Source organism: Cervus elaphus, chromosome 7 (assembly GCF_910594005.1).
Source record: "Cervus elaphus chromosome 7, mCerEla1.1, whole genome shotgun sequence".
Taxonomy (NCBI): Eukaryota; Metazoa; Chordata; class Mammalia; order Artiodactyla; family Cervidae; genus Cervus; species Cervus elaphus.
In genome coordinates, this window is record NC_057821.1 from 33,111,266 (window position 1) to 33,132,188 (window position 20,923).

Sequence of the window (20,923 nt, forward strand, 5' to 3'; positions counted from 1 at the left end):
ACCAATTACAAAGGCAAAAATAGAAACTTTCCAGGCATCCAACACCTTAACCAAGGGATCAAAGTTGACATCAAAGTTTTTCTATAAGTTTTTTCATCCATTCACATCATTTGTCTCAGTTAATCAGTGTAATATCTCATGCTTGTATTTATCACTTGGTTAGTAAACAGAAGCTGACAACTGAGAAGCAAATATTAGCCTTGCCTTGATTTATTTTAAGACAGAACACTACAAAAAAAAAAGCCAATGATTTAAATATATCCACTTGTTTTTTTTTTTAAGATTAGTCAACTGTTCTGTAATAGGTACCTTGCAACCATATAATACACAGACACCTATTTTTAGGATTCATCTTAAATAATCATTTAGCATAGCAGGCTATTCACATCTGGCCCACATGCCTCTTTCAGACAGCTGAATTATACTTTTGCTCTTGACCAATATGTGGGGGAGCATAAACAGGATGGCATTGTTAGGAGCAGGCAGTGGAGGAACACAACCCGGGCATGAAGAAATGAGTCAGAAAGCACAGCGGGGCCAGTATGCTGCGTCTTATGTGGTGCCTGCAGGGAAAAGGATCAAAACATGAAAATACTCAACTCTCAGGTGCTGCTTCTTAATTGAGCTTTTCCTTTTCAAGTCCTGATTCCTTGGCAGAAGGAGTGATGACTTTTTCTGGAAACTGATAGAGATTTTCCAACAGCTTTATTGATGTAAAATTCATGTACCATAAATTTAATTCATCTTAGGTATATAGTGTGAGTTTCAGGAAACGTATACAGTTGTCCGGCAATCATCACAGCAGTTTTTTGAACACTTCCACGCACACACACCTGCCCAAAGTTGTCTCATGATCGTACGCCTGTTCCCATCCCTAGCACCAAGCCAACGCTCAAGTTAATTGTAGAATTGTCTGCTTTTGCCTGCCTGTCACCCCAGCAACCAGCCAGCTGACCTGCTGGCTGTTGCCTTATCACAGAAGATTAGTCTCAGTCTAAGGTGGAGATGGTGTAGCTTTGTAGCTATGCAACTATTGATTTCTAAGTTGACATTCTCCCCCCATGAGAAGTGCTTCAGTGAGAACTAAGAAATTCTTACTTTGTTCTGAAATCACAGATGTCTCTTATATTTTCTGTCAATAGTGGGGATCTTCCAGAATTACCTGTTTGTGTTGTATATTGGAGAATTCAGCTAAATGAAAAAGAAGGGAAACAGACCATAAAAACCTTACTCTTCCAGGGTGAAGAGAGTGATGTCCAGCTGTTGTGTGGCTGTTTTTTAAATTTCATAACGCTTGATGTCCTGCAACTCCATCATGTACGAATGCTAATCTATTCCTTTGTTTCCCATAGGGAAATCATTCTTGCAAGGATATACTTTGCCTTTGACCGTATCTTAAAATAAAAAATAAAAGGCATCTATAATATAGACTGGGTCTTCCTTGATGGCTCAGTGGTAAAGATCTGCCTGCCAATGCAGAAGACACAGGTTCAACCCCTTGGTGGAGAATATCTCCTGGAGAAGGAAATAACAACCCACTCCAGTATTCTTACCTGGGAAATCCCGTGGACAGTGGAGCTTGGCTAGATATTCCATAGTCCATGTAGTCACAAAGAGCTGGACACAACGCAGCAACTAAACAGCAGCAGCGTAATGCAGACTGAATGGATCCCTTTTATCATCCAAAGGAGCACCTGGATTGTGGGTCGACCTACTGTGTGTTAGTCACTCAGTCACGTCCAATTCTTTGCAACCCCGTGAATTATGGCCCACCAGGCTCCTCTGTCCATGGAATTCTCCAGTCAAGAATACTGAAGTGGGTGTCATTTGCTTCTCCAGGGGATCTTCCCAACCCAGGGATTGAACCCAGGTCTCCTGCACTGTAGGCAGATTGTTTACTGTCTGAGCCACAGGGAAGCTCCTAAGTACCTTCTTAAAAGTGGTTGAAGAGAAAAGCCAATTATAAACCATAAAACATAGTTCTAAAAAGAAGAATATGGTAGAAAAAGCAGCATACACAATTTAGTATGTGCTGTGCTCAAAATTATTGCATTGAAGAAAATTGCATGCACCTAAATTCTGCTGGTGGTTGTCTTTGGGTGGATAGAAACTATATGATTCTTTACTCCCCATCCCTGCCCTAACTTCTTTTTACTTCTCTGTATTATCCTAATGCAGCAGAGTGCTTTTATGCTTGGGAAAACTAAAAATAACCTAATGATTCCTATTTCCTTTCATGAGTCTCAGTATACTTAACTTGATCAATAATAACATTCTTTCTACCTGACTGGTTGCTTTGTCCAGTTATGGTTAATCAATGCCTCTAACACATCTACTGTGAACTCATTCATTTGAAGATTCGTGCCTGAAGGTGGTGAAAGGAGCTCACCCTGTCTCACCTAACCTTGAAGGTCCCTAAAAGGAATTGTTCACGCCTGGGGAGAGAAGCTTGCTAATTCAGGCTCATCAAATTCACAAGAAAGTATAAACCAGAATACCAGTTTATAAAAATGTAAGGGGAAATGGAACTGTCACCTGGACTGAACTTTCAAAGCATTTTTCTTCCATTTTTGCTATTTCTACCAGAAGCACTGTCAGGAGCTGCGTGTTAGAATCTGCTGCAGAGCCCTGCTCTGTGATGGATGCCCTTCATTGCCCCGTCCTCCAAGCAACTCTCCACGGTTGACCTCTATCGTTCATTCATTTATTCTTAAGAATCAGGTTATCTCTGAGTTCTCCAGGGCACTGGCTAGTTCCCCCTCTGAACTGTCCTCGTATTGGACCTTTTATTTCTGGTCCAAACAAGGCAAGAAATCTAGTGGGGTGAAGGGGGAACCTCTTGATCCCTTGATCTTTTTTATCTGCCTCACACCACCCTCCCCAGACCCTGCCATCTCCAGACTCAGTGCTCTTCCCAAATTGCCTGGTGATTTGATAAGCTACCTTCTAATTTAAACAAACTAGGAACTTCAGGCCAGCTGGTGGCTCATCACACCCACCGAGGCCCAGTGTACTTATATCACCATGTCATATCAGAACACGTGAAATCCTGTACTCATTTTATATCAAAAGACTCTGTTGTATGTTCACTTGGATCTTAGCACTGCATAGCCAGGGAGAAGGCAGCGATTTTCACTGTATGAAAAGTCAAGAAGAGAAACAATTGTGGCTTTCTGGTTTCTGTGCTAGGAGCCTCAGCTCAGAATGGTAGGGTTCATTCAACTCTTAGTCAAGGTGCTTGGGATTCCTCCAGAAAGAGTCAATGCTTCCCAGGGATGATGGGAATTGTGGGGCAGGGGTGGCCACATGGTGTAACAGCCTGGGCCACCTGGGACAAAGCAAAGTAGGGAACAAACCATAGCAGCTTCACTGTTTGCCTAAGGTTCAAGACCTTTCTAGGATTTAATGCACATAAATGAATGTTAGTTCTGCTGGCATTTTCAGAAAGACCAGGTGAGAAGTCAGTAACTTGGAGACTAGAAACATGTCTAGTTTCTAGAGCTAGAAAGCTGGAAAGTTTCAAGTAGCAGCAGCCCAAGAAGAGTGTTATTTTATGTGGAATTTCTTGCTTCTTAGGCATGGTATTTGGTGAGTCTTAGCAATATGTACTGGGTATAGTACCTCCTACCAGGAGTCCAATCCCATCTCTAGAAGTCCTTCAGATGAAAATAAAGAAGTTGGTCTGTAACTCAAAGCTCATCATGGGAACTTCATTGAGGAATCTGAATTATTCGGGTGTAATCAGAATTTATGAAACCTAATACCTTATATCTCAGAAATCATATTTCTCCTTCACAAGACTTACAGATGTAAACAACTGTATAAATAGAGCTGTTACCCATCAAAGTTGTCTTATATGTTCTTGTATGTGAGATCTCTCTCCTCTCTAGTCCCAACTCTAGACAACTCTAAATGTCTGCAGTTTCAAGAAAGTATTCTGCATCATATCAATCATACTTACATCCATTTCCTTTACAAAAATTCAAACAATATAGAAAAATTAAAATGTTTCTGACTGCCACTCAATCCCACCTCTCCATGGGCTGTCTGTGTATACTTTCAGAACTTTTCGATTCATGTACATAATTTTATATTTTGTTTTCAGCATTCTTCGTATCATACTCTCATTTGTTATGCAATTTGTCCTGAGGGAGGGGGGTCTTTCTGTGTGGGCATATTGTTATAACTGCTCAGGTTATGCCATAATGTATTAATCATTCCTATAATGATTAATATTTATATCATTTCCATTTTTCTCCTATTGTTGACTGTCATTAACTTCCCGGTATATAACTTTTTGTGAAGTTGAGTGTTTCTACACAGGAGATAGCAAAGAGTAGATGTGACATATTGAAGGATAAATGTGTTTTACATATTAAATAGAAGATACTACCAGTTGTCTTCCAACACCACTGTTAGCAGTGATAATGCAATTCTATTGATATTAGTACATCAGCCCTTTCTTTAGGGGAAGGCATTGGTTCAAAGAAGCATCTGCTGGTAAAATGCAAATGATAAGAAACCAGTTTTGAGTCCTTAAAGCCTGAAAATGAGTACGTGGCTTTAGGGATAGTTTTGCTGGAAGAAAGCAGGTCTGTGAGTCTAGGAAGCCAGTGAGCAGCTTGAGGACTTAAGGCTCCAGGAGGTGGGAGTGGTGTCATCAAAAAGATGATAGCGGAGTTATAGAGTATCTAGTCACTGGGGAATGGCTGAGGCTGCTGGAAGACTAGTAGCCAATAGTCACCCCCGCTTCAGAGTTAGGGGTGTGGGCAGGGGGTGCTTTGTGTGCACCCTTACCCATCATCCCTCCAGCTCTTCCCTTTCTCAACCTACTCCTTTTTCTCAAGAGCCTAACTTTGTGCAGAAGCCCTCAAACTTATTTTATGACTCTCCTTAGGCAGTGAGTCAGCCTCTAGGGGAGCTGATGGCAGGATAGGGATCTCAGCCTAAGCCAGCTATCAACCAAATTCTTCTCTTATAGATAATGATCATTTCGCAGACCAGATAGGCAAAACAGAACATTCACAAAACCGGCTTACCCCTCTTCCTGTTCCCAGCGGGCATCCATTCAACAAGTAACTGTAATGAAAAGCGTCTGAGGACATCCTGAAGCAATTTACAAACTCAGAATCCAAGACAGACATTTTCGTTCTCAAGAAGTGTGCCTGGAGACACATAGTTTTTTTTTTTGAGGCAGAAGCCTGGTGTGTTTCCCTTTGCCTGGCAAAGCAATAAACTATCCTTTTCTTTAAAAGAAGCAGCAGCAGCTTTCTTACCTGGTACTGAAAAAAGGGAAGGGGGATAATTATTTCACTATCCAGCTCTAATGTTTAATTCATTTAACATTTAAGCTTTCCAAAGAGAGGCTTATTTAAGACTCTTTTTTAAAAGTTGGATATTTGAGAAATTGCAGCAAATTGCTTTGGTTGAGTTTGAAAATTTCAACCAATTCAGTATCATCCTTTTTTTCTTTTCTTGGCTGAGCATCAGAACTACCTGTGGTCCTTTTCAAATTCCCAATACTCAGGTCCATATTAGTTATATCAGCATACCTAGGAGTCCGTGCAACTACTGATCCAGTGGGTAAGAGAAAAAAATCTTTTTTTTTTAAAACGTAATCTCTAGGAAGTCAAGACAATAACACAGTTAAAAAATTTCACACACTTTTAAGTCTTTTCCCTGTGACCAAAGCTTGCCAAGATGCAACAGACCTACTGAACAATAATTGTCAAAATGAGATATGAAACTGACAAAATTTGCCAAATTGAGACTTTAAGGTATGTTTTATATAACAGAATTATTGAGTACAAAAAGAACATGTTTTCCTGATATTTATTAAATTTTCTGGACCTTTTTCTTTATATTTACTACATTTTCTTGATATTTGCTACATTTACATGTGATGCAAAGATAGCACAGGCCTGCTTTATGAACCTAAGAAGGTGTTTTTAATGAAAATTGGACAGACTTCTTGGTAAGCAACAAAGAACACTTAGGAGGACCTTATTAAGGATTTATGTATAAATCATGGTTATTTTTGAATGTTGGGGGTGGACAGAAGCAATCAGAAAGAATCTATTTGCACTACATTTTGTCCTGCCATTCATGCATTAGATATTAATATTACTGAATGTGCATACTTCTACATCATGGCTTTAAGAATTCTAGAGAATGCTCCCAAATTTCAGCCTCCCTGCCCCCATGCCTAGCTGGAATGGGTGGGATGCCTGTCCCACCCAGATCAAAGAGCAACCTGTTGCTCACCGCAAAGCCTCTTCTTGCCAAGTGAGTCAGCGCTAGTGTGCATGCAAGAATGCATGCAACCCAGAGCTGCTTTCTCCTCGGTGGGTGGGGAGGAGGGGGTTTAGGAGCCTGCAGCCTCATGGGGAAGGGGCTGTTTGTTCTTTTCTCTCTGGGGAAGCAACTCATTCAGACCTCCGCCTACGACTGAGCTGCTTCCAAGAGCTCTGAGCCGGTCTCAGTGAAATTGGCTTTTCCATCACGTTTAGATGGACCACAAGGGTGTTTTGCTGCTATTTTTCAGCTTTGCTTGCTTGTTTGCTGGGTTTTTTAAGGGCAACTATTGATGCTGTTGGTGTCTGCCCACTTTGGAAGTCTTTAGCCTGGACAGTGGCTGTGTCTCTTTCCTCTTGCTGGCCCGTCCCCCTCTCTGGACTGAGGTTACCTGCTAAAACAATGGTATGTGCTTTGACTCTTCCTGATATAAAAGGAATAGAATTACCTAACTGTTCTAGGGCAGTCCTTTGGGGAAACTAATCTTAGGCTTCTGTCCAGCTTAAGTTTTGGTTTTTTTTATTAAATATTTATTTCTCTGTTATTTATTTGGCTGCGCTGGGTCTCAATTGGGGCACATGGGATCTTTGATCTTCATTACCATGTGTGGGATCTTTAGCTACGGCATTGAGACTCTTAGTTGCATCACGTGGGATCTAGTTCCCTGACCAGGAATTGAACCTGTGCCCCCTGCATTGGGAGCTCTGAGTCTTAGCCACTGGACCACCAGAGAAGCACCTGAAGTTGTGTTTTGACAACACATCTTGGTCAGCGGTGCCAAGTCTTTACAAAAGGCAGCTGGTGACTGAAGTGGGGCGTGTGCTTTCTGCTATATTTTCCCATTTACCTTCCTTGCCTCTTCTCATGGGTTCTTATCATAATCTAGGTTATCACTACTCTTGTGAGCACTCCCTGTGCGCATCTTTTTTTTCTCACTGCCACAATAGCAGCACGATCTGATCTTTCAAAATATACTTAAGTGTAGAAAAAGGGAGAACAAGTTTAAGTAAGTTCATCTCTCAGGAAACCTAGTGTTTTTTGCCTTGTGACTTCCAAGTGTAGAATTCCACCCTAAGACTGAGCCGTGTTTTGAATGTGACACAGAGCCTGCCTGAAACTTGACTTGGCCTATTTGTGTGCTTCTGCTGTTGTTATTGCTGTCCTAAATGGAGGGAAACAGTCCAGAGTTTTCATGTATTTGGAAGGTACGGTTGAACCTTGTTTAAAAAAAAAATAATCCCTGAAGGAACCCTAAAGTAACTGATAGTGGTGTCTAATTTATACTTATTTATGTCTTCATGTGTTTCTTTACCTAAGAACTGAACCCTTTGGGTTAAAAAGAACATGTCATAGGAAAGAAGTCTTACAAGCATCTAACAGCCTCATGACTCACCTTACCCCATGTCACCTGCTATTATCCTTGACAAGCTTAGCATGTTTTCTGTTTGAACCTGCCTGTTATTTGCCTTAATCTTTCCATTGTCTTACAGGACTACCAGCCAGACTCCCAGAAATCATGTTGGTAGGATCCCAGTCCTTCTCGCCTGGAGGGCCCAATGGGATCATCAGGAGCCAGTCCTTTGCGGGGTTCAGTGGCCTTCAGGAGCGGCGATCCAGGCAAGTCATGTGTGGTTCTCTCCTGGGACACAGCTTGAGAGGGATGCGAACCCTGATGCTCTGAACAAGGTCCACGTCTGTGTGGCCTGGAAAAACACACACCTGTGCTATTTTAATCTCCTTCATGAAAAAGATGTAATGTTCCCCAAATTTCTATCATTTAAGAATTGCTCCTGCAAAGAAGATGGCTGAAGATTTAGGACAAGCTAGCAATGTGTGCGTAGCTCTCCCTACCCCCACTCCACCCCCACTCCATGTTTTTCAGATCTTATGATACCTGTTGCTAAAGTGCCTCCAAACGTTTGAGCCCATTTATCCTCTAACCAGTAACAAGAGATTTGCCTTTATCCACACATCTGCTGATACTGAGCATTTTCTAAAAATCTTTCTCAGTCTTTTAGATCATCCTTAATTGAGGTTAAATGTGTTTTCATAAGTTTACTTGTCTTTTGTCTTTACTTTGGGAATAACCAGTTCATTTACATCCATTGCCTATTTTGAGGGTGGACATTTACATATTTTCTTACAGAATAGTAAAGGTTCTTTATATACCCATTGTAGCACCATCTATGGTAGTCTTTTCCTGGCAATTTAAATTGTTCTTTTTTTTCTTTTCACCTTTTGACCCCCTTCACCTGTTTCTCCTACCTAGCCTTCAATCCCTGCCTCTGACAGCCACCAGCTGGTTCTCTATATCTACAAGCTTGTTTTTTTTCTTTTTTCTTTCAGACTGTACATTTATCTGACTTACTTCTTAAGTATGATGCCCTCAAGGTCCTTCTGTGTTATCACAAATGGCAAGATTTCACTGTTGTTTATGGCTGAATAGTATTCCTTTTTATTTTGTTGATGGTTTCCTTTGCCTTGTAGAAGCTTTTCATTTTTTTTAGTTTGATGTAGTTTTCCTTGTATATTTTTGCTTTGGTTGCTTTTGCTTTTGGGGTATGATTCAAAAAGTCACAGCCAAGACCTCTGTCAAGGAGTTTATTGCCTATGTTTTATTTTAGGAGTTTTATGGCTTCAGGTCTTACATTGAAGTCTTTAATCCATTTTGAGTTAACTTTTTTATATGGTGTAAGAGAGGGTCCAGTTTCATTCTTCTGCATGTAGCTGTCCAGTTTCTCCAGCACTGTTTATTAAAAAGACTGTCTGTCCCCCACTGTATATTCTTGACTCCTCTGTTATAAATTAATTGACCATATATGGGAGGGTTTATTTATTGATCTGTTTCCAGATCAATTCATTGATCTCTATTGTATTCATTGTATTGATTGATCTCTATTCACTGGTCACAGTCTGACCCATGCCAGACTGTTTTGATTACTGTAGCTTTGTAATAAAGTTTGAAATCACCTCATACCCCTTTTTGAAGCACATTTCCATTGTATTTGGGGAATTTGCATTGTATTTGTAGTTGGAGGATTATTTTTGGTATGAAGTTATGCAGTGGATGAAGACTGCCTCTGCAGACTGACTCTGGGGAGCAGATGTCATTCAGACACAGGCTTGGGAAAGTTAGTCTTCACTTTCCCCAGTATCTCCTCTCATCTAAAAGAGAACCTAGGGGAACTCAAGAAAGAAAAGACAGGTAGTGAAATAAGTAACATGGAATAAAGTTGGTCCTCAGGTTTTCTGACATGATAAAGGTCTTGCATTCTTAGGTTTATATGTTTTGACATACATTGTCCCCTTTGATACACACAGTGATGGCAAAGGAGGGTAACTAAGAATTTACCTGGAAGGGGCACACCTGCTGCAGCCAGAAGTCATGGCTTTCCACTTGACAGCTGGGTCAGTGAGTAGTCTGGCCTCTTAGCTTCCTAATCAGACCTGTAGTTTGGGGTTAAGTTACCAGGTGTCCATCTTACCACTGTAGGCTGCCTGCCTGCCACTAATAGAGATTTTGCATTTCATGTTATACCAAAACAAAATTTATTCCATAAAATAAAGCTTGAGGGGATTCCCTGGTAGTCCAGTGGCTAGGACTCAGTGTTTTCACTGCTGAGACCTGGGTTCGATCCCTCATCAAGGAACTAAGATCCTGCCAGCCTCACAGTGCAGTCAATAAATAAATAAATAATAAATAAAACTTTAAAAAAATCTATCCTCAGAGATACTGCAGGTTTGATTCCAGACCACTGCAGTAAAGCAAATATCATCATAAAGCGGGTCACATAAGTTTTTTGGTTTTCCATTGCATATAAAGGTTATGTTTATACTACACTGTAGTCTATTAACTGTATAATAGCATTATGTCTAAAAAAAAATACAATGGACATGCTGTAATTACATACTTTATCAGTAAAAAATGCTAACCATCATCTAACAACACAGGACTGCTGCACATCTTCAATTTGTGAAAAAACACAGTTATCTTTGAAGTGCAATAAAATAAGGTGTGCTTGCCTACAGAATTAGCCCTTTGTCATGCTCCGACCCTTTATTTAAGAAGTATCCATTCACATCTCAGTCAAATTTGCCTTCTTTTTATAATTTTATTTATTTATCTACGTTTGGCTGTGCTGACTCTTTGTTGGTGTGCTTTTTCTAGTTGCAGCGAGCAGGGGCTGTTCTTTAGTTGCAGTGCTCAGGCTTTTCATTGCAGTGGCTTCTCTTGTTGTGGAGCATGGGCTCTAGGGCATGGAGTATGGGCTTAGTTACTCCTCAGCATGCGGGATCTTCCTGGATCAGGGATCGAACCCATGTCTCCTGCACTGGCAGGGAGACTCCTTACCAGTGAGCCACCAGGGAAGCCCCCCAGTCAAATTCAGTAGACGCTTACACCTGATGTCACATGGTGAACATATCTTTCTAGCTGGATTCTATCCTTCTGCCTGTTCATTATTTCTACCTAGAAGTGTGTGTCCTCAGCTTCCCATGAGGATTCAGTGATGTGACATGCTTTCATTCAGAGTGTACATTACCTACAGCCAGGCTTTGACTCTGGGTAGCCACTGCCCAGCCAGACTTCCAGATTTCAGCAGTTAAATCTAATACCACAAAACCAAATGTAGGATGGCTCAGATCTATTAATATGCAAGGGAATGTTACCTACCCCAAAAGACACTAATGCAAACCCAAGATGATTAAAAGGCATTTCTTTGATCAGATCACTTTGGCTGCCAGAGACTCAAACCATTTCGGCTTTTCTTTTCTCTTTCCATAGATGTAACTCCTTCATTGAAAATTCCTCCGCTCTCAAGAAGCCTCAGGCCAAACTGAAGAAAATGCACAATTTAGGACACAAAAACAGCAGCCCTCCCAAAGAGCCTCAGCCTAAAAGGGTGGAAGAGGTCTACAGGGCTTTGAAAAATGGACTTGAGTAAGAACATCAAACCTAATGATACATTGAAACCTTTTGCCTTTCTGAAATCCTCAGGAGGGTCAGAGAAGCTAGTCTTGTGAGATAATTTTAGAATGTCTATTTCTGTAGCATGACTGCACCATAATTGAAGAAACCTTAAATGAGTCCAAAAGATAATGAACTCTGTCGGTTTCCATCATAGCCAACCATTGAAATAAGCCTGAAAAAGTAGTATATTTATATTTAACTTGGCATTGGATTTCACTTCAACAATGGTAGATAGGCATATCTGTCCTAGAGACTGCTAAAGAAGGGTTTAAAAACCTTCCCAAGTATATTATAGTAATGGTCTGTCCAAAATAAAACTTCCCTAGTGTGTGGTGAGATGCGTACAGTCAATGTCATGTGGAACTTAGATGGGATTCCGTGAGCCCAGACCCAAGACTCCACAGTACTCACCCCTCCCTCTTCACTGGTTTTGCTTTCCTGCACTGCCAGCCTCATGGGGTTCTCATTTTAGACCATCTGGATAGTATCAGAGGCAACTGCTGGAGCTTTCAAAATGTGGAAAGTTTGGAAAAATGCAGAGCCTCTCCCTCACCAGCTCTGCACTCCACGGAGTAAGGTTCAGGTTCTTAATCCCCCTGTTCAGGTCAGCATCAGCACCAAGGCCACTCATTGGTCATGGAGTTCATGATCACATCTCTCTTATCTTTACAGTGAGTATCTGGAGGGTCACCAGACAGAGCTGGACAAGCTGACAACTCAGTTAAAAGATATGAGAAGGAACTCTCGCCTGGTAGGTACTAATCATTAAGATGTTAACGCAGTGGGGTTTTGGGGTGGGAGAGGAGGCGCTGCTAAGTAACTTATCTTACTGACAGGCATAGGATGAGGAAGAAGCTTCAAGAAAAGCAGATCCAAGGGTCCGAGTACCATCTGCTTCCGGCTGTGTATTTTAATGCTTTATTCTTAATATGTTCCAGTATTTTCCAAGCATATTTACGCAGACAAACTTTGTAATCAGGAAAAAAATACTTAAAAATAAACTCCCTATACCCCTCCTCCCAAGTAATATAAGGAAATGAAAAGTTGGGATTTTCCTCTGGGAGATAGTGATGAACTGGGAAGCCTGGCGTGCTGCAGTTCATGGGGTCACAAAGAGTTGGACACAACTTAGCCACTGAACAACAACGCCACCATATCTTTAGTGTTGGAATTTGGAGCCCAGAACTTTTATCTCAGTTTTTAAAAAAGTAATAGGTGAGTGATATCAGAAAGGGGAAGGAAGCTCAAGAGGCCGTTGTTAGGAGAAATCGGAGGAGTCCTTGAGCCATTTCAACTACACATGGTATTGTTGGAGATTCTTACAAGTTACCTCTATTCTGATGAATCTGTGAGGGCTTCTCTGCTTGAGGAGGTGTTTCTAATGATTTTAAATGGTTCTATTAAGTCCTAAATGATATTATGCCTTAATGTCCCAAGGCATCAGAAAGCCCGGGGAAAGTCTACATACACAAGGTACAGATACACATGAATAGCTGTTATCTTTTTTAAAAGATGTGCTAAAATGTATGTTGTCATCCTGCAAAGCCTGAAATATGCAGGGTCAGGGGCTTCCCTAGTGACTCAGTTGGTGAAGAATGTGCACGCAATGCAGGAGACCCAGGTTCGATCCCTGAGTTGGGAAGGTCCATTGGAGAAGGAAATGGCAGCCACTCCAGTACTCTTGCCTGGAGAAATCCATGGACAGAGAAGCTGGGTAGAGGTTAAATTCTTCATAGAAAGTTGAGGTTTTATATTCTAGTGATATTAAAGGATAAAGTGCTCCCATTTATGTGGAACTCACTGTGGAGTGGCCTTCAGAGCTTTTGAATGTCCTTGACAGTCCTCAACCGCAACAAATGTTCCTCTTTGGAGAACAATGGTGTGTGGATGGAGGAGCTTCCAGCGGGACCAAGTGTTCCATAAAAACCCTTCTGATGGGGGCTGTGGGCTTAGTGTACTGATGCTCCTATGATATTGTGACCCAGGAATAAACATGCTTTAAAGACAATTTGTGGAAAGCCTGTCACCACTCTCAAGGACTCTTCTTAAATATCAATTTTTATGTGTTTAAACAGGAAGGCAAGTCTTTTTTTAACACATGTATCACTCCTATTTTTCTTTTTTTTTTAATCACTGCTATTTTTCATGTTAACATTAAAAAAAAATTTTTTTTAAGTGAAGATGAATTTCTGTGCCCCTCACTATGTAAGAGAGGAGAGCTCAAAGCAAGTGAACTTTTTACAGCTCCCAGGGGGCAGCGAGGACTGGGCAGGGTTCTGGAGACAACAGAATATAAATAAATACTAGCTCTTAAAAATATTCTTAGTGGTGTTTAAAATAACCCAGATTTTTGCTCTTTTAAAGCAAATGTAAAAAGTCCAACAGAACATTTTAGGGCTGATCATTATTTCACTGATAATGCAGAAATGCAGACAAAACCCTTCGATTCATGTCAATAACGGTTTTGAGGGAAATGTGTTTTAACCCGGATACTGTTTTTTGTTTTTTTTTTTTAATTTTAGGGTGTGCTATATGACCTAGACAAGGTAAGTTATTGTTCTGTGTTTGGGGCGTTGCTGGGGAAAAAAACCCTTCATCTTTGAGAAGTCAGCGATCTCCTCTTAGATCCAGTTAAGGTCCTAGAGAAAGAGTTCATGCTTTTATCTAATGAGGATGATGTAAATACTATGATCTATAGACTCAATAATATGTTTAAGGTCCCTTTTGTAAAAATGCCACCTGGTTTCAGGGCTTCTCCGTGTGCTGGTAAGTTTAAGAATTTTCCAAGGGTTTAAAGGTCCATACCTGTGTTCTCTCCAAACGGGAACTATCATATTTCATCAAATGGAAGACGTCTTTGATTAGAAAATCATTATCTTATGTGCCACTAAGAAAAAGAGTGATTCCAGTTAAATTATGGCACATTTCTTTCTCTTCACTGAGAATGTGTATTTTACATTTAGTGACAAACTCTCTTAGACCTATTTTAAATGTACATATTTTTTTAAAGTTATATACAATGCTGTCTCTTTCCATGCCTTTCTGTATATTTGAGACCTTTGATGCTGAATCCACTGTTTGCAAATATTTTAAAGGGTAATTAAGTTTAATATTTATAACTCAAATGGAAGAGGTGACACGTAACCAACTGTGATCATCTTGAGGCAGGCACAGACAGCAGCAGTTGTAAAATGCACCCCAATTTCAGAAACATTAAAATGGGGGTGAGTTCATCTTTGAACTGATAAAATGTCTTTATGAAAGAATTTAAGTATGCTCCAATATGATACTGTCCTGCCAGAAATCCAGGAAATTCCATTTGTTTGGCCTCCTTTGATGTTAAACATAAGGATTCTAAAAGCTAGCTGAAGTTCATCTTTCAGTGTATGTATTCAGTATTTTTAAAAAAATACTGTCTAAGTTGATACTAGAGAATCTTTTAAAGTAGTAACAGAGATAGAAGGAAAGGGGAACTAGTGAACAATTTCTGGCTTTTTTGAGTATGAGATAATAAGGATAGCCACACAGGGCTTCCCTGGTGGCTCAGTGGTTAAAGGACCCACCTGCCAATGCAGGGGACACAAGTTCCATCCCTGGGATCCCTGGTCCAGAAAGATCCCACATGCGGTGGAGCAACTACGTCTGTGCACCACAGATGTTGAGCTTGTGCTTTAAAGCCTGGGAACTGCGGCTACGGAAGCCTGCGCGTCCTAGAGCCCATGCTCTGCAACGAGAAGCCACCGCGATGAGAAGCCCATGCACCACAACTAGAGGACAGCCCCCACTTCCTGCAACTAGGGGAAAGTCCAGGCAGCAGCGAAGACCCAGCACGGCCAAAAATAAATACAGAAAGTTGTAAAACAAAAACCTTTAATAAATAGCTACACGTGTCTAATCAGTGAAACTGTAAATGTCTGTACTTTTTCAAACTTCTTCTTTTAATTCCAGCAAATTAAAACCATCGAAAGATACATGAGACGCCTGGAGTTTCACATCAGTAAGGTAATTGACGTTCTCTTGTCTTTGCCTGTTTTTCAGTTCTCGGTCACTAATCAGTATACCTTTGGCCTGAACGTAGCGTCTAGTCCATGGAGAACTTCTTATCCAATTGATTCAAAGCCTAATTAGCAGTTAAATCCTCCAACAGGCAGTAAAGTTGGAGGAAAAAAATAAGAATGGAGAGCCTGATGATCTAGCACATTTTTTACTCTGCTTCAGCTCAACAGATACTTAGTAAGTGTTTCCTGTGCATGTGCCCAGTGACTAGTGTAGAATCCAGCTTCAGTGTGGTCTGGTCAGAGATAAGATTGCACCAGACTGACCCTGCAAAGATCTTCACACTTGCTTAACTTTACACTTGGGTCCCACATACAACAAAGTTCCGTATCCTTCCTTGATAAAGAAGGAACCCCCATAATCTTCTTTATCAAGGCCTTTAAAATACTTAACCACAGCTGCAGTATAGCTCCCTCAATTTTTCTCATGCTCACTTAAGTTTCTTCCACTCTTCTTCACATGGCTTGGTTTCCAAGTTCCTTTTCATCCTCACTGTTTCCCTCTGTGTTCTCCAGTTTGTCAGGGTCCCTGATATCCAGCTCTGAACCCTACAAATAGTTGACTGATGGTCCCACCACCCTAGCATGGAATGGGATTATCCCCGTCACTCTGGACACTGTCGGCAATATTGGCATAACCTAGAAACAATTTCCTTTGGAGGGCAGCTGAATCAACACTAGCAGCAATTCCTGTTCTCATCTGCGCCCATCAGAGGCACCCTCTCATCTTCCAAGTGTGGAGACTGGAGGTTTTAGCTATTCTCCCTACTAGGAGTCAGAAGTTTTACTTCCATTCTCTGCGACATATTCACTGGACTGTATCATCTAGGTGAACCTTGACTTCCCACTCTGTGTAGTGAGCCTGGAGTTGCACGTAGTCAATCTAGATGATCCTAAGAATCCTTTCCAGTTTAGAATTCTATGATGATTTATATGTTTGTAAACACATGATAGTGCCCTTGTACATCCTTACTTTGAAAGGTATTTATTACCTTGGTAAATCTGAAATTGCTCCTATTTCTGTTCAACTCAATAAGTAAGACAATGACATCCATTAGAAGATATTGATGTGGCAGGCGAGCCTTGAAACTACTCTGTTTAGTTGGGAAAATAGCAAGAAAACAGAATTAGTATTAGGAAAAAGTGTATCTATCCATCTTACATCCATCATTGTAAGATATAACAATCTTAGTGGTTATTAAAGGTTAGTAACCCCCTATCTGTGGCATCTTATGCATGGATTCCTAACAAATCCTAACAAGTTACATTTTATTGACTCCATTTATTTGATGAGAGCCAATTCTAACTTATAGGACTTCCCTGTAGCTCAAACGGTAAAGAATCTGCCTGCAATACAGCATACCAGGGTTTGATCCCTGGGTTGGGAAGATCCTCTGGAGAAGGTTATGGCAATCCACTCCAGTATTCTTGTCTGGAGAATCCCACGGACAGAGGAGCCTGGCAGGCTACAGTCTGAGGGGTCATAAAGAGTCAGCATGACTGAGCAACTCTCACACACACACACACACTGCTAACTTATAGGTAAGACAAATTCTTACCTACCGCTGGGCCAGTTTCTGCTTAGGTGAGTGCAACCAGCTAAATCCACCAACCCCAAAGATAACTAAACCCCTGCTTAGTTATCCTTTATGTGAAAGGTTAACTCCATTTGGCTAGGATGGACTAATATTTAAATGAAAATAAACGTGTATAATGAATCACTTTGCTGTATACCTGAAACTAACATTGTTAATCAGTGATACTCCTATATAAAATAAAAATTAAAAATAAATAAAAATAAGGTATTTAAAAAATAAATGAAAACAAGAATAAACTGTTCTTTAAATGCAAAGTCGTATACTAATCATTAGGGCTATACCAGTGGTCCAGTAAGCAGTTTCCTTATTGAGAGGATTATAGTCTCAGTGACTTTGGAAAAGATGTTGAAGGGCCAGTCCCCCAGGAGGCCACACAGGTGAGGCAGCCAGGCCTGCATTAGAAGAGGTATCGGCTCCTGTGTTTCTGAGTCTCCAGGGGACCATCCACATCAGACAGTCTGCACTGTTTATTTAAATTTTCAAACTCCTTGCCCATCCCTAACCTACTAAATCAGCATCTCAAAGTGAGGCCTGAGCATCAACATTTTAACAAGCTTACCAAGTGAGTCTTAGTTTGAATGTATGGAAACCACCCTCAATGCCAGTCACCAGCCAAAGAATCTTATCAGCAGATATGCCACCATCCCTTGGGTCCTATACCTCCCTCTTATTCAGGGACAAATCCACCAACCCCAAAGATGAAAGACTGTTGTTCCTTCCAGAGTTTTGACTATTCCTTTCAGAAAAGTAGAGTGAATTGTCAAATAGCAACAAAGAATCCTTTACTCAAGAGAATCATCTTCAGTCTCTTTAACATTCATGTACTCAGCTAAGCATCACTGACATCTGTAGATAGAGAGCAACTATGGAAAATTATACCATTAACAGGTAGTAGTAATAATGCTTTTTAGTGATCAGCCAAAAGTTTGCCTTCAGGACAAAAGGGGAATCTTAAACCCTGAAATCCATCATATTCATCTCCACCTTCTTCTGAATCCACAGCTTATAGCCTCCTTTTACAGAGAACAAAATTTGTACTGAAATGAAAAATTCAAGTAGTCCTGGGTCGATAACTATCTCCCAGAAAATAGAACATCTAGTGATATCATGCTTTTTAATCTGCCTGAAAATGCCTATAGTTAACTGAGATTGGTATATTGATAATTGAAAATATTCCAAGAGACTGTAGAGATAAATATCAGGAATAACTTTAGGTTTTCTCTGCGTAGGTACTGTTGACATTTGGGGATAATTCTTTGTTGTAGGGGGCTGTCCTCTGTAATGTTTAGCAGCATCCCTGGCCTCTACCCATTAGATGCGAGCAGCACCTCCCAGTTGTGACATTGGAAAATGTCTCCAGATGTTGCCAGATGTCCCTTGATATCACAATCACCCTGGATTGATTGAGAATCACTGCCTGAGAAGTACTAAGTGACTATCAGGCTTATCTAATAAGTATGATCAATAACCACTTGCAAAGAGTATATTATTATTTAAAAGCCTAGGCATAGAGGTGTTACAGAGAAATGTTCATTTCCATTCCTCGCATTTATGTTTTTAATTGTGGTGTAATTTACATGCCAAAAATGTCACAGTTGTTATGTTCAGTTTGATAAGTTTTGACAATCATGCTTCACTCTAATTTTAAGAATAACTTACCATTGTTTTCTGCCTTTTGTTGAGCCACATCTTTACAAAAACCATTTTCGATAAATAGTCTCAAGTTCTTTTTAAAAAGAATTCTAAATCTGGATGCGTGAATATCAACTGGTCACACTCTCTCTTAAAATAAAGTGATAATAGCCCAGTATATGCAAAGTCTTCACATCAGTGTGATACTGTACACACTCTTCCAGTGTTTGTTCCTTGTGTAAGAGTCCTGTCTTCATTATCTAAACCTTATCTCACTCAGTCCACCAATGTTTAGTTCATTTTCATTTCATGCCATTTGAAAAGAAAGCTCAGAGTAAAATCTGGTTTGAAATAGAAAATGGATCTTAGTGGCTAAAGCAAAAATGATGGGTCTGTCTAGAAAGGATGGCACTGCTACAAGAGTCTGCTTTTGAGTTCAGAAACATAAAGCATCTTGAACTCTTAGCCATGGTCAGTGTCCCTTCCTTCAAGTCTGATAAATATAGATCGTGTTCTTGTTTTGTTTTGATTCTGGCAGGTAGATGAACTCTATGAAGCTTATTGTATCCAAAGACGCCTCCAAGATGGTGCCAGTAAAATGAAGCAAGCCTTTGCAACATCCCCTGCCAGCAAAGCTGCCCGCGAGAGCCTGTCAGAGATCAACCGGAGCTACAAAGAGTACACAGAGGTATGTGCCAGCCTGCTCAGCTGCTGAACTCCACCTGGCCTCACCTGAATTGAATTATCAAGAACCATTGGGTTTCCCAGGTGGTGCTAGTGGTAAAGAACCTGCCTGCTGATGCAGGAAGTGTAAGAGACACAGGTTCCATCCCTGGGTTGGGAAGATCCCCTGGAGGAGGGCACGGCAACCCACTCCAGTGGGCTGGAGAATCCCATGGACAGAGGAGCCTGGCGGGCTACAGTCCACGGGGTCGCAAAGAGTTGGACACGACTGAAGGGGCTTAGCACACAAGCACCCCCAAGGACCAGGCGTCCTGCAAGCTCGTTCTACTCTTTAGAGGGAGAAGTTTTGCTGTTTGCCTGTCTTGCATTTTCTTGAGGCCATCGGTGCAATTTTTTAAAATGGCTCTTGGGTGGTATCGTTCGTGGTATTTTGATTCAGCACCTTCTGTAAACTCCACAGCACGTGACTTTCTTGGTCTGTGAGCATCACCTGTCAGGCATGCCCCTCCTAGTGTAGTTGTAATAGGCTTGTTCACAGAAGTGCAAATCCACAGGGTTTTAAATGCTGTGAAGCCGTTCATAGGACAAGTGTTCTACTTCTTTTTGTGTGCAGTCTATGTACAAGTAGACTACAAAGGCATGTTAAAAATGTCAGCAAATGAATGAGCCACAAATGGGCTGGTTCTGCTCATTGAAATGCACTTCCAGATTCTGTAGTGTACAATCCATTCTAGCTTTATCCCTGCAAACTGAACAGACCTTGTGGTTAAGATGGCCCCCCTAGATGTTGGGTTCACTAACCTCCTGCCTATGCTTATTTTATTGTAAGAAATTTCTGTTCTATCTTAAAGGAGGCAAGAAAAAGCATCATGAACAGAAGCATGCTTTCCTGCTTTCTGACTGTCTCTGGGGCCCAAACATATGACACAGAGAGGTCTTTGCTCCCCCAGGGGTCACCTGATAGCAGTGTCTGAGATGAAATGACTGAATTATTAAAACCTTCTCACTGTCCCATGTGTCTTTGTTTAGAGATCCAATGTCATGAATGAAGTCATTGGCCTGATGAGGGTCTACTGGACGGTTCCCAGGTCTGAACATCCATCTCAGCCCTGGGATGGGAGGGACATCTTAGATGACTTGCCACAGGATCATTTCCTGTGTAACCCTCCAGCCCCGCCTCTTGTCTGAACCAGCTTTGTCTTTTTTCATGGCCTAAAGCAGGGCTTCTTCACCTAAGTTCCCCTTTCGAGAGAATGCTTTTTGAATGCATGAAATAAAACCCATAGAAATTCAAAGGAAACAAATTATATTGAAATATAGTTAATTCAGTATTGTCAGCACAGTGATCAAAATATTTTTAAAACCAAATGTGTGGTATCGTACAAGACTGCTGCTTTATGAATACATCGAACTATAAGATTTAGCAGTGGCTCCAAGAACTATTGAAATCTCCAAGTATTGACATGATTTCTCAAGGTGCCTGCAACAATTGATGTGACATAAACATGGACTTTTACTAGATCCCAGTTGCTGGTCCCAGTCGTACGGCTGTGACTTATTTTCTTCATTCATGATATAGAGACATACTAGATTTCAGTTAGAGGTTAGTGGAGATAGCAACATGACATTTTCTTTTTCCCCATCCAAGTTGATGGAGCACAGGCTAAGACTCTCTGGCTTAGACGCAATCC

General features: G+C 40.9%; 1 protein-coding gene across 6 annotated transcripts in view; it reads left to right on the forward strand.

Annotated features, from left to right (window-relative positions):
- Nucleotides 1-20,923, forward strand: part of RIPOR2 (RHO family interacting cell polarization regulator 2) — a 206,998-nt gene that overhangs the window by 149,148 nt on the left and 36,927 nt on the right. For all 6 annotated transcript variants that reach the window (XM_043908370.1, XM_043908371.1, XM_043908372.1 and 3 more), the window contains exons 2-7: nucleotides 7,785-7,911; nucleotides 11,078-11,233; nucleotides 11,936-12,014; nucleotides 13,786-13,809; nucleotides 15,212-15,265; nucleotides 19,087-19,236. In XM_043908370.1, the coding sequence (XP_043764305.1) occupies nucleotides 7,785-7,911; nucleotides 11,078-11,233; nucleotides 11,936-12,014; nucleotides 13,786-13,809; nucleotides 15,212-15,265; nucleotides 19,087-19,236 (590 nt within the window). The remainder of the gene's footprint in view (nucleotides 1-7,784; nucleotides 7,912-11,077; nucleotides 11,234-11,935; nucleotides 12,015-13,785; nucleotides 13,810-15,211; nucleotides 15,266-19,086; nucleotides 19,237-20,923) is intronic.